Here is an 18,321-nt window from a genome sequence, read left to right on the forward strand (position 1 = left end):
GTTAATGTTTTGGTAAGTCCAGGATATTTTTCTTACCTTTCTCAATTAATTTAAACTTTGAATACTAAAATGTAGCACGATTTATCTGCCTTTTGGACATTTAACATAACATATATGAATCCTCTTGCAAGGCAAAATATACTAATTTACATATCGCATCAAAATAACAAAATAGTGTGCAGCAATAAAGTAACTCTATCATAAAAGCTGATGAAAAGAAAGTTTTAGTTATAATAACACATTTCTAAAAGAAGACATAAGTTCCTTAATAGGTTTGAAGCTATGTTGCTTTAATTTTTTTTAATTAGATACATATGGGGCTGAGAAAAAAAATCATGTTGTGTTCTTACATCTCATTAAATAACAATTATGTTTATTTTAACATTAGTTGCAAAATTAGGAAAGTATGACTTAAGGCTATAGTTTTATACATTGCTACACTCACTAATGGGGGCTCTCCATGCATCCTTCATTCCTCTTACTGATCTTTCTGTCAGCTTTCCTCTCCCGCTGATCTCCATACCACTTCCAACCCCAATCCATGCTTATATAAGCTCACCAGAAATCCTTCTCTTATCAATAAAAAAATCCCAGTAAGATGAAAGTTGTACAGCTAAGTCCCTCTACTAAGTGTGGTCAATATTTTACAGGGAAACAGGCTCTTCTTCTAACATTCACAATAGTAAGTACATTACTTGGTTTTTATAATTTCAGTGACTCATTAATATGGGCACAATGGAAAATTTTTAATATTTACTTTGACACCAGGAAATATTAGACACCTCTGAGCACAATGCCATGTCCACAGAATATACTTGGATTAGTTAGAAATTTCATGTTTTATGTTGAATTTGGCAAGTTTATTTGTGTTTTAGGGGACATAATTTGATGTATGGCATATCAGAATCCACCTTACTTCAAGCCTATCACAATGGAAAGGCTAGAGATGCAACATGGCACATTAGAAAAAGAACAGTGCTTGATTTAGGAGACTGAAGTTCTAATGCTGTCTCCACTACAAACTGTAACTTTGAAAAAGGTCTTGACTATTTGGGCTTCATTTGTCTGTAAGACAAGAGGATTGGACTACAGTTTCTAAGTTCCTCATAGCTATACAATATGTTTAGGATTCTATTATATATGAACTTACAGAATCAAAAGATTTCACTGAGAAATTTTTACTATTTCATTTTATCTTAAATCTTTGGTTTCCATGGCTATTCCTAAGATTCACTCTTTGGATATTTATAAAATGTAGATTCCTCCATTTCACTACAGACCCATGGAATCAGAATAGCATAAGACTTTTAAAATTTTTGCAGTATTTCTGATGCAGCTACACTTTCCTTTTTTGTTTCATAGTACAATTTAGAATTTAATGATGGAATATAAATCTTTTTTCTTTTGCTTAAAAACATATGAAGGCTATGGTTTTGAGACCCTGAAAATGAAATGATTCATTACTTTGTTGCAAATAACTGAATATGCAAAAGGCAGATCAATGTGGCTTCACATTTCATTATATAATATTACCTTTTTCCTTTAGGGAAGCTGGAACTTTCTCTTCTTTCCCTTTAATAGGTTCTGAAAAGAAACATCGGACATTTATTTGAAGCCAAGACAAAGAGATTTTCAGATACCTATAAATGAAGTCAGTAAGCTGAAAGTATCAGTAAGCTGAAAGTAAGTGGAAACTTTATAATGCACTTTAAAAATGGTTTTACTCATATAGGGACAAAGAAACAACAGTATAGAATACAATAAGCCATAAACTGATCATTTTTCCTTGGCACAAACATAAGTTGTTCAACAAGTTATAATCTACTTGTTTAAGAGAATGAGTATTTGGATGGATAGGACCTTATTTATGTGTAATTTTTAAAAATCACATGACTTCAGCATGCAGAAGTCTTCCAAAACTGTTTAATCAGCACAAAGCCAGTTTATTTCTTTTAGCCCACATTTTGTCAAAAAAATAAACAACCAAATAGAAAATCCTGCACATATCATGTATGTAGCGGTGTTTTAGTCTTCAGACTCAAACTTGAGAATGAGACTAAAATAAAATTTGAGAGACAATTTCAGCTAGGAGACAATTTTACCTATAAACTTTTAAAGTCTTCAAAATGAAGGCCTTGGTTGAAGTAACTCAAATAAAACTTTACTTATTCTACCACCTTCCAAACACATCTTCAGTGTGATTCAGACCATATCATGGGCTCCAGACACATATATGGTCAATGTCTTTAACATCATTATATTCAACAGCCTAATAAAAAATAAAACATAAACACATTTTATGCTTCCTCTGCAACATTAATGCTCAATATAGATTTTATGGATGAAAATGACTTTTAATGCAATTATAAGGGAAAGAAAGAGATCTATCCTTTCAGCCCCCTTTTCTATTCCCACCATATTATTTGGGTGAAAATACAGAGACTGTGATGCTAGTGCTTGTAAATGGAGATGCCACTCTAGTAATCACTTAGAATTAACTGAGTCCAGATAGTTTTGGATGTATTAAGAATTGATTTTGAGGTTTTATTAAAAGAACTGCATCTTTCAAAGCAAAATTTTCTTGTCGGGTAAGCTGTAGCTTTAGATATCCATAAGCATGTAGAATTTTTTTAAATGTCTTTGGTGACAAATAAATGCCCATGTTGCTATTTATGGTGTTGTGTATAAATAGGGATTTTTTTTCCATACTTCAGCATATGAAGATGAAATCAAGAGTCATGAATTGAACAAACACACTGGAAAGCTTCATTAACTGTTTTTCAAGCTGATGGGGGTAATTTACTGCTCTTGCACTTCCTGGCTAAGCCAAAAGGATTAATGTGTTGTGAAATGAGGAGTGGTGGTGGAAACAGACTCCCAGTGGGGCAGGAGAGTGCAATGCTTCGAGTCTCAGAATTCAAGATTCAGCATGTTGATCTAAATGGGTGAGTGTGTATGTTTGTGTGAGGGTTTAGTATTTATAAAATACAGGACCTAGAATGAGAGCCCACAGAACTACATTGATTTTAGTGGAGAGAGAAGGAAAGGGTGGAATAACAGATACACTTTTATAGGACATTCAAAGATTGTAAACCCAATACCGTAAGCTTTGGAGAATGATCTCAGAAAATAAAAGTGATTTCTATTTCCAAGTTTGCTACTGGCAAGATGCCTTCGGTTCCTAGGCTGAGTCATCACTTGCACTGACTTTCCTACAGATCATTTATTCTCAGCATCCACTTTGTCTTCAGGGGCTTTTGTCCCAGTTTAGGAAGTCCACAGACTTCTCTGAGGAATCTCTAACTACCCAAGGAAGTGAGGAGGATATTAAATCTGACAAAAAAGTGAAGAGAGTATTACATGGAAACTCTGCACTTCTGCATTAGGAAGGAGAGATACATCAGTGGTTTGAGTCAACTCTTATGCCACTTTTCAGCTTATCTATCTTGTTTGTCAAAAGCAGAATATTGGAAAACATTTTTTAAAATATAGTAGTTTCTTTGTGTTTGTCCAAGAGTCTATAGGATGATTTATGGTTCTTGATTATCAGGGCCTATAAAGTGTTTAATGGTGCTGGGATATAAAGTGGAACTCTGTCAAAATTATTGAGGCACGAACATTGTTATGGAAAAATAATTCCCTAAGGGATAGGAAAATGGTTTCAGATTTGCCACTGCCTTACACTACCCCCAGAGACAAAGGCAGTAACGAGGAACTGGGTTAGTATCCATGATGAAGTACAGCATGGCTGGGGAGGAGTTTTGAAGTCTTCAGACAACTTACCCCAACCTTAATTCTAGCTTTGAATTGTTGAGTGGAAATGGCCAAGAAAAACATGTTGAGGACAAATGGAAGTTGGGGGATCATAAGTTGCACAGTCCTGAGCATCAGTAAAAGAAGATCAGTTCTGTCAAGATTCCTCTGCCATTATATCCAAACATACACAGACGTGGGGGGCAAAACTAGTCAATAATTTTGATGTCCAATTGTATTACTCCAATAACAGAGAAACCTAAAAGTGCTATTATTTTGTTCTCAGAGGAGGAGAAATTACTTAACTACTGTGTTGCCTCTTTGGATTCAGTTTGCTGTTTCTCAGTCCGTAGGTGAATCTTCCATACTCAGATATGTCAGACCAGGAGTTAGAAACAAGTTATCGGGGATAGGGTTGAATGCCACAAGGAAGATAACCAATATCATGGGTCACTAACAGGATTTTCTGTTTTCTGGATGGTCAAGACCTCAAAAGCAGGACTATGTCCCTGTGGGTGTGTTGAAAAGGCTTAAGTGAGTCCACTGGTCCAGGAAAGTCAATAACTGAACCAGCAACAAAAGTTGGCAAGACATATCATTCTCCTGATTTTTTTTTTCTTTGCAACGGTCATCCCTAGAACTCTATATGTCCTTACTTAAAGGCAAAAGCCTAATAATGTATCTCTGAATGCCCCAGTGACTCATGGTTATCACAACTCTGATAAATGCGGCTCCAAATGATTTCCTTGTAATAATGCTGGTTTTAAACTTGAAGCATCATTTTAAAATGAATTTGGATGTGCACATGCAGGCGGAATGTATGAGTAACAGGCAAATGTAGGTAATCTCTTAGTGGTTTAATAGAAGTAACTGACAAAATACAACGCTAATAAAATAAGTGAATTTTTAGCAAGTGAAATTGCTGCATTCTGATTCTGCCACAGCTTAGCAGCAGGCGTCAAAGAGACTCTCCAAAAACAATAACACTGCAGAGGCTTTTGAAGTCCCTAAAATCTTATAGGTAATATTAAAATTTTGTCTTTGATACTTAGTAATGATAAATTATATTCAGAAAAAATGAAATTCTTCTAAAACAGTATTCGACATATATAAAGGCATTTTGGGGGCATTAATGCAGTTTGAATTAAAAAGTAGATATATTTATATCATCCTAAATCAATAATCATATGCTGCAAACCTTTATATATATAATTTTCTAGTGATTGAAATTTTAGAGAAAATAGTAGATAATTTTACATTGAGCAAAAACTTTTCAGTAAGGCATGTCAATTGTAAAATTATCTACTATTTTCTCTAAAATTTTCAATCACTGGAAAATTACGTATATAAGGTTTGCAGCATGTGATTATTGATTTAGGATGATGTAAAATATACAATTGCAACAATATTAGAAATTACAAAAGCCTACTTAATGAAGTGGTCAGTGTGGATTTATTTCCTCCAGATAATGTTTTCCAGGACAGATTTTAACAATTATTCCTCCAACTAGTTTAAGCTTTGGCACATGTGAAGATTTTAAGTAATAGTTAAAAGTTTTGATAATTATCATTGCCCAAAGTGTAGCTTTGGAGTTAAGCCCCAACCTTTCTTTTGAGCTGCTTTCATAGTAAACAATAACATGTGGTTCAAGTATTCCTGTGATATAAGTGCAGACTAAAATAAAGACATTAATGTCTCCAAATGTCTTCCATATGACAATGGAAGAAGGAAATATTTAGATTTTTACAAATTGTGAACTGCAAATTACGTATGTATATCTTTTCCTGATAGTATGTTTTCATGACAATTTTGATTTTCACAAAATCAAGGACGCTGTTTTTATTGACTTTCATATTACATGAGAGTGGAGGCTGGGAATGGAACTGTCGCAAAATACAGGTAATCACTAAAGAAAAATAGATTAAGCCCATCTGTGAGAATTAAGTGTAGTTACCCCAACAGCAAAAGAACTTAGACTATTTTTCATAGTGTATGTCCAATGCATCTATGCCAAATAGATTTTTTTTGTTTTTATAAGGTCTACACTCAAAGCAAAAGTCCTTTTGTGAATACAAATATAAGACCCCTATTCTAAGACAAAAGCAGTGTCTGTGTTAAAATGAAAAAATGGAATTTAAAGTAGGGCAGAGATGACTTTGACTCTTACCTTTCCCTATTACCCACAGTGTGACACTGAGTAACTTATATTGCTAGACCTCACATTCCTTGTTCACAAAAATAGAGGTAGCTAGCACATTTTGCTGAAACAAATATGTAAAGTAGGTATCAAGGTGCCTGGCAAAGAGTAGATGCACCACTTTTGGACTTCCTCCAAACAATTACCACACCTTTAAAGGCAAACTCTTCACCTTCTCATTTACATTTCATATTATTTCTCCAGGAGTAAACTTCCTGGTCACATAAAATTGATCAAAATCTCCTATTACACCCTCTCATAGCATCCTGTATACCTCCTTTATGATTGTTATAATTTTAATTATGTTATTAATACCGTAACTTCTCAGAGATTATAGTCTACGCTTTTTTTGCATCCTTTGTGTCTAGTATCTGAATTAATTACATCATATTAGTTGCAGAATAAGTAATTATTGAATATAGCACTGATCAGTCCACACAAAAAATTAAGGTGAATAATATCAGACCTTGAGATTTAAATAGATGAATTTTAGTTAATTTATTATATATACATATATTACACACACTTATATAATAAATTATATGTTATAGTACATATATATAACACATATATATGTACTACAGAATAAATTATAAATATTACAAGTGTGTTAATTCAGAAGAGAGGGGACTCACTGAAGGCTGAAATAGGTAGAGAAGGCTTGATGCTGTATGTGGACATTATTCTTAGGATCAGTTTAAATATTTACATAGGCAAAGAGGAAAAGCAGTTAGTCCATTCAGGAGATGGAATTTACAAAATTTAATTAAGAATTTCATGCTTTTTCATAGCAATATAGAGTGTGACAAGACTAACACAGGCAGAATATGCCTCAGAGCATTTGAAAATATCAGAATGCAGAGTTCTAATTACCAAATATTACTTCCTATTTGTAGCTTTGCCATTTTTGTTGTCATCATCATCTCCAATGTTTACCAAGTGCTAGGGATATATTGCACTAAATATATATTTTAGGAATAGAAAGGAGAGAATCAGAGAATTTGGGGACAAGTGCTTCTTAATATTCTTTACTTCCCTTCTATATTTTTTATCTTTTTCATTAAAAAAACCTTTTTTCATTTTTCTTTCTTTTTTTTGGGAATTGTAATCAGAGCACTTTCTTGGTAATAATGAGAAGAAATAATTTTAGAGACAAACAAATAAATACAAGTTTTTAAAAATATGTGTGTGACCTCTGCAGTTCTGGTTTACATATTTGCAAAGGGGATGCTGCTAATGTACTGTGTTCTCAATAATATATATTTCCTAATAAATTTGTAATATTATATTAAATTAACTCTGTTACCTTTATCTTTCAGAATTGAAGAAGTCTTCCCAGATTTTTCTTTTCTAATTTCTGCAAGAGAGATCATGGGAAGAAAAAGTTACAAGGAATAAGAGAGAAAAAGAATGCAAGTCTCTTCATGTGTTTTGTATACTGAGGCTTAAAGATTACAGGGCGTCTGAGTTGATATTCACAATACAAATGTCTCCAGGCATATGTTGTCTATAAGACATTGGACTAAATATGTAAACAATAGAAAATAAGCCCATGAATTTCTATCACAAGTACAGACTATGCCATATATACAAAAAAAGGTACATGTAAACTAACATGGGCTTTGAAGAAGAAAGATATGATAAGAATGATAGCTAACATTGTCTACTTACTACGTGTCAGGCAATATTATCTACCATTTTCTCATTCAGTGCTCACAACTCCATGAGGTATATAGGTTCTGTTATTATTTCTACTTTTCACATAAATTGATTAAATAACTTTCCAAGATCTTTAAATAGGAGACCTTGGATTTGAATCACTATATCTATGCTCTCAAGCACATAAGTACTGGCTCCAGTAGTTGCATAATGGGCTCAGTGAAGGATGTAAGAAAGTATGCAGTACTGAGGCAGAACTTGAAGAGGGAAAGAAATTAGACCCGCAAACATGAAATGGAAAGAAAGACACATTTTAGAGAAACAGAGAGAGAATAGGAGGCCTGGAGAGTGCAGATCTATCAGTTTTGCTCCGTAGGCCATTTACAACCAACAGAAGTGGAGGTGATGCTGTGTGACTTCCAAGGCTAAATCAAAAAGGGTCATGCAGTATTCACCTGCTAATCTAGTGACACCTGCTTTGGGAAATGCAGCTGCCATGTGAGTAATCTAATTAACACCACCATGCTGGAGAGGCTACATCTAGGCAGTCCAACTAACGGCCCCAGCTGAGCTCCCAGCCAACAGCTAGTATCAACTGCCAGCCCTCTGAGAGAGCCAACCTTCACATCCAGGAGTCAGTGATTTTACATGACTGCAGCTCAGCCAGACATCTGACTGCAATCACATGAGATAATCAAGTGAAAACAGCCTAGTGTATCCTCCTGAAGTCCTGACCTACTAAATGATGAACAACATGAAATCAGCTGTTGTTTTACACCACTAAGTTTTGAAATGGCCTGTATGTAGAAATAGTTGTGAAAAGGTAGTTAATCAACAAACAGCAAAATAATTGACCCTGTGAAAAGTACTCCAGTAAAGTTATATAGATAATAGGGAAAGAATTTATTAATTCTAATTTTAAAATTGGGGAAGGTTTTCACTGAGAGTACGCCATTTAGGTTTAGGCTTATAAATTGGGTGGAATTTCATTGGCCAGGAAATGCCATTTTAATTGCATAACTGTAAGTAGATGTATTAGGGTTTTTTTTTTGTTTTTGTTTTGTTTTTTTGGTCTTGCTTTGTTGCCAGGCTGGAGTGCAGTGGCACGATCTCGGCTCACTGAAATCCCAGGTTCAAGTGATTCTCCTGCCTCAGCCTCCCAAGTAGCTGGGATTACAGGCACCCACCAGCATGCCCGGCTAATTTTTGTATTTTTAGTAGAGACAGGTTTTCACCATACTAGCCAGGCTGGTCTCGAACTCCTGACCTCAAGTGATCTGCCGACCTCGGTCTCCCAAAGTGCTGGGATTACAGGCGTGAGCCACCATGCCTGGCCATGTATTAGGTTTTTTTGTTTTTGTTTTTGTTTTTTAAGCTGAGAATGGTTCTTAGAGTTCTTACTTGGCTTACAGTAGGATAATTTTCCCTCACCTGAGATACAAAATGTAAAAAGGAGAGGTCTTTGGAGGAAGACATTATTTCTGTTTTGAAAGTATTGTGTTTCATATGTCACCAGAACGCCCAAAAAGGAAACATCCAGCAAGCAGTTGGAAAAAACAGGTGAAGGGCAGATCATTTACAGGTGCTGCAAAGCAACCTACAGTATTCCTTATAAATGAAAACTATCAATATAACTAGTAGCTTGTTTTTTTTTAAGGCCTCAAATTAATCTTATTTGCTTTGTTCACACAGACTGACTTGACTTATTAAGTAAACCAATTATATAAAAGCAAAATAAACCAGAAAGTGAACAATTATTTTCTTAATAATATGTGACTGGTGAAAACACACCCACACACTAAGACTAGTGTTCTCAGCTGTTCTTTTTACCGGCATGTTTCAAATCCAATCTCATATAATTTGTCTATATTGATATATCATTTATATATTGGTAGTGATGGCCTTAACTTTATACATTTTGATGTGCTATTGCCAGACCTTTAAATATTTAAAATACAGATTATGATCAAAATAGCTATAGAAGTCGAGTTTTAAATAATCTGAGATAAAAACTATTCATTCTGAAAATAATACTCGATAGAAATGCATCCAGGAAGTTTCCAGTTTAAGTTATGGGCCTGAGTATATTTAACCAAAAATAAATAGCAAAGAGCTTTTACTTTTAATTGTATTGTAGACTATAAAAGGCATATATGGCAATAGTGTTTCCTTTTCCTTCCACAAGAATTCTTTGAAAAAAGAGGCTCATGAAAAAGACAAGACAAAAGACTGAAATAGTGAAATAAGTGATATCCTTATAACAGAGGATATCAGCCCTAGAGTTCTTTCCTGACACAAGCATAAATATTTTGAATCCAAACTACAAGTATTCATCTGTTTAAAGGAAACAGCAGTAATTATTAATACCATTGATCTGCCTATTATTTATTATTCATTGCTCTGAATGATCAAGTATAAATTCAGTTTTATCATTAGTGACATTTAATGAGAATGTTAATACAAATATTTTGTTGGAGCTTTCTGGCTTGGTGTCAACATCGAACATAGCTAGAACAAAAAAAGAAAGTGAAATTGGAAAGTGTAAAGGATTCTAACAAAATTATCAGGCAGTTAAGATCCCTTGGTTCTATAAAGAACCAAATTCAAAATTCTTAATCTTTCTTACCCAGCTTGCTCTACTGAAGTGCTCAGAAATATAACTTCAAAAACTCTCTCTCTCTTTCTCTTTTATAGTTATAAGATGCTTGCTGATCTGAGATATTTTTTCACGAACATAATGAATAATACCAACATACCAAACTTTTTGGACTTTTCTTCTGATGGAAAGAATAATTGTAAAGAACCACCTGGCAAGCTTTATCTGAAGGTGAAACGATATCTGATAATTTCCCAGAGTGTAACTTATAATGCACATCATCACACAGCATCAAAAAAGAAAATAAAATTGTCTCATAACATCTTGTGGTTGCTTCCTAATATGATACTGCACTGTTCCTAAAGTTATTTAATAGTGATTAATTGCATAATTGTTTTAATAGTTAATATGTGAATCCCTTACATGAATGTCTCTTTGTTTTATTTTAATTCGAATGCAATTTTGATAATCCAGGATATTTTTTAAAAGATATTTTATAATATTTTCAATCTACTACAAACTCCAACATATACAATTTATAAGTAAATACAGAGACAGAATTTTCAAGTTGCCTAAATGATTTAAAATATTGTGTTTACAATTATCATGAAGGAAATAATAATATATTGATGCTTTATGTAACAGTAAATTTGAATTCTTCTGAAAGATATAACAGACTAATTTTACTGTAGACACTGTTCATTAACTTTGTAATTAAATATAACTTGGTCAGGACACTGTCTTTAACTTTCTCTTTGTCATAATGATACATTTAACTGTTTTGTATTCTATTGGGCTAAAGAACTTGGTAAATATAGTTTTTTAACATTTTACATTTTTTTCCTGAATATATGTTTTAAAATCTTTACAGTGTTTCCAGTTGAATTATATCTATACATTGCTATCTTTTTAAACTTGGGACTTTCATTTTATTTATTTCATAGTCTTTATATTTTATTTAAAAAGAATAAAATTTTGCAACCTGTGTAATCCTCTATCTCTAACTGGACAACCCAATTAAAAAGCATAATATAAAATTGAATGACATCTGAACAATGTTGTCAGTACGTGAAGACTGTGGGAAGATATTCCTCAAGAAATTGTAAGTAAGGGAAATTAGACTATTCTCTCAGATTTTAGTTATATATTTAACATATTTAGGGGATGGAGAATAAGTGAATTCCAAAAGCATCAACTAGAAAATACTATATAACACTTTGTAAATACTTCTTTGAAGAGCTTCCTTCAATTACACTTGTATATTCTAGACAAGCTGGGCTGTATCGGCATGTTAAAACAGTGACATATACAAAGGCATAAGAATGCAAAATAACAGCCTTATGCAGTAGTGTCAGTATTCTAGTCTTTTTGATAAGCTCTTCCTTATAGTAGTATAGTTCTTCAAATTACCTTAGCTGAGGGGCTTCTCTTGAAACAATCTAAATAACCTTTTCCTTTGACTAAATTCTGGTTCAATTTCACAATTACTTGGTTTTGAGGCTGTGTGGCTTGGCTGCAAGCATTGGAGTATTCATATATACACACTTTGATATTCTTATCCTTATGCACCTTAATAATCTGACTACTAATCAAAATTAGTAGGGTGCACTTTAGTTCATCTCTGTCTAGCTCTTTCAGAAAGATCAGCAATATTTAAAGATATAAAAACATAAAATTAGCCCTCCTTTATTTGATAAGAAATTAGATATGCATTCTATTAACTTCTATTTTAATGTTGGGGAGATGAGATGAAGTAGGATATCTTAGGGACAGGGTTGGCTACAGAACCACTAAAGAATACTCTTTCAAAGAAAATTTTATTAGTCATGAAATTTTTCTAGTGTAGTCCCATCAATTTAAGATGTCAAAGCTTCCATGTTTAAATTAAGATAATAATTTTATTACAATACTGTAATTTCCTTGAGGGTAGGGCTCAAGGAAATTCCTGTATCCACGTATAATGATAAAGCATTATTTTGTGTAGTTAGGCATTTTTTAACATAAGATCGCTTTAACTTCTCACCTGTCTCCAAAGAGGTAGGTATTATCCATAATTTTATAGATGTGATATCTGAAGCTAAGAGATAAGTAACTTGCCCAAGGTTACAGCTAGTAAATTGGAATGGAAAATTCGAACCCAGGTTATAAGATGACAAAGTTAGGGTTAAATTTCTACACTATGCCTCTGGGAGCATCCTGGATTATAAAGTAGATATCACCACAAATTGTTCCTAAAAGTGAACAGGGTGCCTATCTGAATCACCAAATAACATCAATGTTCTTCATAACTGCCAGCCTGCCACAGCCTTGCAAATCATATGTCTGAAGCAGGGACTAGGTAGCCTAACACATACTCGAAATTCCACAACTATCTGTTGAATGAGTTAATAAATTTGCCAAATTTTGTGCTGATCACATTTTATCAGGAAACTTATTGTCAAATCTTTACACAGTAACCTGATCATCATTATAAACATCTTTCATAATTAGCCATTTTCCAATTTGTAATCTTTGTGTGGCAAAAGTGTCAAGTAAAATGAAATGCCCAATATCTGATAGTTTTCCTGGACAAAAAAGAAAATTACATATATTTAAATCTAATGTTTACCTCACATTTTATTTTTTTTGTTATCTAAGAAATTTTGAGTGACTTTCCAAAGTTCAGTAATCTCACACACATATATTACACATTTATGCCCATTTATTTTTTATAATAACCTCTGATCATCCATTCATTTAAGATATAATACACTCTTTATTTCTATAACAATGTTATTCATTATATTCTATATTGTCTTTTGAACTTTTTAAAATGGAAATCCTGTCCTAAAACACATTTATGTGGGATCTCAAGAATCATTCTCATTATAGTGTAACTGTTCAAATTGAAACTTAATTTATAAGATGATATATATTGAAAAATTGAAGAAATATAATTGAATATAAGAAAAAATGTTAACTGAATAATTATTAATATAATCAAAATAAAGGAGGCTTTTAATATATCTTTCTGCTACTCATGGTATAAAATTTCAAAATATACTTCAAAATTAACTTAGTGAACTGGACTAATTCTTCGAGATTTCCGTGCACTCGAGTTAGTGGTGCAGCACACCACCAAGGCACATGTATAATATGTAACTAACTTGCACATTGTGCACATGTACCCTAAAACTTAAAGTATAATAATAAAAAAAATTAATAGACCTTAATTTTTAGAGTAGAGTTATGATTACAGCAAAACTAATCAGAAAGTGCAGAGTTCCTGTACATTCTTTCTGTAACAGACTGAACGTGTCCCTTCAAAATTCATATGTTGAAATCCTACTCCCAATGTGATGGTATGGCACCTCTGGCAGATAATTAGGTCATCAGCATGGAACCCTCATTAATCAAATTAGTGGTCTTAGAAAAATAAAAGGAACCCCAGAGAGCTCTCTTGCCCTCTTTCTGCATGTCAGGATACAAAAAGTCAGCAGTTTGCAATCCAGAAGAGGGCTGTCACAGCACATCACCATTCTAGCAGCCTGATTTTAGGCTTCCAGCCTCCAGATCTGTGAGAAATAAAGTTTTGTTGTTTATAAGCCACCCAGTCAATGGCAATTTGTTATAGCAGCCCAAACTAATACACCCTCTTCAAGCACACTCAGGCTCCATCACTATCAGTATCCCTCAAGAGTGTGGTACATTTATTACCATCCAAGAAGCAATATTGATACATCTTTATCAACCAAAGTCCATAGTTTCCATTAGGATTCACTCTTAGTTTTAGACATCTTATAGATTTTGACAAAAGTATAATGACACGTATCTGCCATTGTAGTTTCATTCAGAATAATTTCATTACCCTAAAAATTCTCTATGCTCCACCTATTCACCCTTCTCTTCTCCCCAAACCCTAGTAACCACTGAGTTTTTAACTTTCTCCATACTTTTGCCTTTTCCAGAATGTCATACAGTTGTAATTATACAACATGTTGACTCTTCACATTGGCATATTTCACTTAGAAATATAATTTAAGGTTCTTCTATGTATTTTTATGGCTTGACAGCTCATGTATTTTCCACACTGAATAAAAATCTCATTATATTAATGCACCAGAATTTATTTATCTGTTCACCTATTGAAGGACATCTTGGTTGCTTCCTAGTTTTAGGAAATACGAATAAAGCTGATATAAACATTTGTGTGCAGGTTTTTGCATATACATAAGTTTTCAGCTTATTTGGATAAATACCAAGGAGCATAATTGCTGGATTGCATCGTGAGAGTAAGGTTAGTTTTCTAAGAAGCTGCCAAATTGTCTTTTTGCATTTCCACAAGCAAAGAATGAGAGTTTCTGTTGCTCTACATCCTCCCCAGCATTTTGTATTGTTAGTGTTTTGGATTTTAGCTATTCTAATAGGTGTGTAGTGGTATCTCATTGTTTTAATCTAATGACATGTTATGTTGAACATCTTTTCATATGCTTATTCCCATCTTTACATCTTATAAGCCCAACTTATAATTTTTTTTCTTTCATGGACTTTGTCTTTTGTGTTTTATTTAAAATGTCATTGTCAAACCCAAGGACACCTAAATCTTCTATGTTATTTCCCAGGAATTTTATAGTTTTATGTTTTACATTTAGGTCTATGATCCACTTTGAGTTAATTTTCTTGTGGAGGACGTAAAGACTATTTTTGAGGGTTTTTTGTTTTCTTTTTTATTTTTGTTTATGGATGTCCAGTTGTTGCAACACCCATTTGTTCAAAAGTCTATCCTTTCTCCAGTAAATTGTTTTTTCTCCTTTGTCAAAGATCAGCTGATTATATTTTTGTGAGTGCATTTCTGAGTTCTCTATTCTCTTTCATTGATTTATTTGTCTATTCTTTCACTAATATCATACTGTCCTGATTACTGTATTTTTACAGTAAGTTGTGAAGTTCAGTAGTGTCAGTTTGCCACTTAATTCTTATTTTCCAATGCTGTGTTGGCTCTTCTGGGTCTTTTGCCTTTTCATATAAACTTTAGAATTAGTTTGTCAATAGCCACAAGATAACTTGCTAGAATTGTTTTTGGAATTGTGTGAAATCTGTAGCTCAATTTAGGAAGAATTGGCAGCTTGACAATACTAAGTCATTCTATAAATGAATATGGAGTATCTCTCAATTTATTTAGTTTCTGTTTATTTCTTTTACGTGGTTTCCCTCCAACAGGTCTTATACATAATTTAAAAAATATACCTAAGTGTTTATGTTTTTGGTGCCAATATAAGTGATCGTTGTGTTTTTAATCTTGTTCATTCAAATTTTTCACTACTGATATAAGAGAGTAACTGACTTTTGCATATAAACTTTGTGCCCTGAAACCTTGTTATATTCTGTGATTAGTTCCAGGAAGTTTTTGGAATTTTCTACATAAATAAGTCATATTTGAACAAATACAGTTTTATTTTTTTCCCAACTTGTACACCATTTATTTCCTTTTCTTATATTGTTGCATTCGCTAAAACTTTCAGTATGATGTTGATGAAGGGGTGTGAAAGCAAACATCCTTGCCGTGTTCCTGACCTCAGCAAGAGAGGTTTTAACTTCGCACCATTAAATAGAATGTTAGCTGTAGGATTTTTGTAAAAATTATTTACCAAGTTTAAGAATTTTCTGTCTATTCCTAGTTTGCTAAGAGTTTTTAACCATCAATGGGTGTTAGATTTTCTCAAATGCTTTTACCATTACTATTAATAGGGTCATGTGTTTTTTTCTTCTTTAGCCTGTTGATGTTATTGATTACTTAAACACTTTTCAAATGTCAAACTAGATTTGCATATCTGGAATACGTATAATTCTTTTTATGTATTGTTGAATTTGATTTTTTATATTTTAGATTTTTATTAAATTTTAAAAAAATTTCCACACTAACTATATTGTAATCTTTGTGATGGATATGTACACAGAAAAAAAATCGAGGTCCAAGACTCTCAAAAAGGGTTTGGTTGGAGTAAAATAAAAGCCGATGCCATTTCAACAAACCAGAAACTGTTCTTTGTGTTGTGCTTACCAGAGTGACAGAGTGTCTCTACTGTGGATAAAGAAGTCCAGAACCCCTAGAATCCTTTCTCTTGAAAATGATATTATAAAAGGAGGACACAAGTTTGTGTTTTAAAAGATAAACCATATTATATTTAATCGATATTTGTTGAGTGTCTCTTTTCTACTAAGAGCTGGAAAAATAAGGAAGATTGTGTGGAGTTCGAACTGTATTGTGATGCAACCACATAGACAGATTAAATACGATGATAGAGGGCTCAGAACTCTGGGTGCATAGCAGAAAGACTGGCAAACTCGACCTGAGAAAATGAAAGAAGACTTCACAGAAACACTGGCATTTGTGATGGATTCAAAAACTGATAAAATTTGGAATGAAAGAACAATTAGAAAGGCATTTCAAACATAAAAAAAACATAAGAATACCATGGAATGTGAAAGTTCATGTGGATTCTTGAATGGAGAACATGGGGTAGAAACAGTGAACCTTGGCTGAAAAGTCACACTGAGGCTTGGTAGCAAAAGGAACTTGTGTTACCCTCTAAGGAATTTAAATGTATATGCTTCCAGTGATAAGGATTTAAAGATCCTAAAGCCAAACTTGTTCCTGCCATTGTACCAATGAATTTGCAAAATTTTGCTAAGAGAATATAGTACGTACTGAAAAACTGACAGTACAAAGTCATTATTGCCATGTTGTAAAAATAATCAGAAACTACCAGTCACACACAGTTGTTATCTACATTATCTTATCTCCAGAGACATTAAGTTCTTCTGTTCCATTTTTTATAGTTTTTTTTCTGTGTGTATCAAGGGCATACTTTCTATATCCTGTGTGCCATTATTACTAATTCTCATGCTTACAACCTTACTTAAAGCATTTTATGTCATTTAATTTGGTACCCAATAGCATGCCTTATTCCTGAGGTATTTTTGAAATTTAAGTGTAATGTAACATATCAGCAAAACTTTAAATATTATCATTCCATTTAGTAGATTTAAATAATATTTTAAGGTATTTTCATTTTATAATCTAAATTGGACTTTCCTGTTGATTGATTGTACTTGCAATCAGAAGACAGCTTGTTCTTCAGCATTGGGGGCAATGTGGAAATGTCTTGAGCATGGAAAACATGTCTTACAAGTGAGAATTGAACAATATTAGAGATGGAAGGTCCTTTAGAGATAGCTTAATACAATAATATTTGCTTATTTTAAAAAGGCAGTGCAAGGCAAATATGTAGCCCAGTCACAGAACAAATGATTGATAGAGCTAAACTAAGCCCAAAGTTTTATTTGGAGATAGCTCTGTGCTCTATTGTTCAAGCAGGTTAACATTTTATAATTGCCACTGGCTATCATCAATTATTTCTTCTTTGAAGACCAAAGTTGTAAGTGCTAACTCCAAGTTAATAATTTTTGACCATGGAATGCAATGTAAAGGCTTGAAATGAGAATGCAGATTCTCTGTCTGGGAAATAATTTTTCCTTTTTTTCTGTATAAAAATCAAGTGAAGTAAAACCCAGACTTTTCAGGTCATAATGATGAAAAACTTTTTAACTACTACTTTGACATTCCAAGATCTGAGTTAAATTTTGACTCTTAAAGCATTGCTTTACAACTAGCTTGTAATATATCATTGGTCTATAAAAATTGGGACAATAATAGTCACTAAAACGCAGGTAAATGTTGTGTAGAATATTGATAAAGTGTTCATTTTCATTACTAAAATTACTTGACCTGAAATGTGTAACTTAATTTACAATGAGAATACAGTAACAATGCATTTTTACATAGGGCTGATGGTTTCAGATTATTTCTGTGATTTAATTTTAGAGTATGAAACTTAAATTTCATTAATTTGGTCCAGGAACTGGAAAAGCAATTGATGATAAGGAACTTTATTTAAGATAGTGAAAACCAATTCATTTGTCTTTTCATAAATAGGCCTGTAGTGGAAAGCTAATCTGTAAATAAAAGAAGAAAATAAATAAAAAGGAAACAAAATTTCTCAGGAAACAATCTTTGCTCTGACCATTCAGCTTTGTAATGTAGCAGCTTGTAATATACTTTCTATTAAAGATTCTT

General features: G+C 32.9%; 1 protein-coding gene across 2 annotated transcripts in view; it reads right to left on the reverse strand.

Annotated features, from left to right (window-relative positions):
* The window catches only part of TRDN (triadin), a 416,769-nt gene that overhangs the window by 110,945 nt on the left and 287,503 nt on the right, over positions 1–18,321 (reverse strand). For both annotated transcript variants that reach the window (XM_055114092.2, XM_057302585.2), the window contains exons 22-23: positions 7,257–7,307; positions 1,534–1,584 (exon numbers count right to left, since the gene is read on the reverse strand). In XM_055114092.2, the coding sequence (XP_054970067.1) occupies positions 1,534–1,584; positions 7,257–7,307 (102 nt within the window). The remainder of the gene's footprint in view (positions 1–1,533; positions 1,585–7,256; positions 7,308–18,321) is intronic.

The sequence above is a fragment of the Pan paniscus genome, chromosome 5, assembly GCF_029289425.2.
Source record: "Pan paniscus chromosome 5, NHGRI_mPanPan1-v2.0_pri, whole genome shotgun sequence".
NCBI classification, from domain to species: Eukaryota; Metazoa; Chordata; class Mammalia; order Primates; family Hominidae; genus Pan; species Pan paniscus.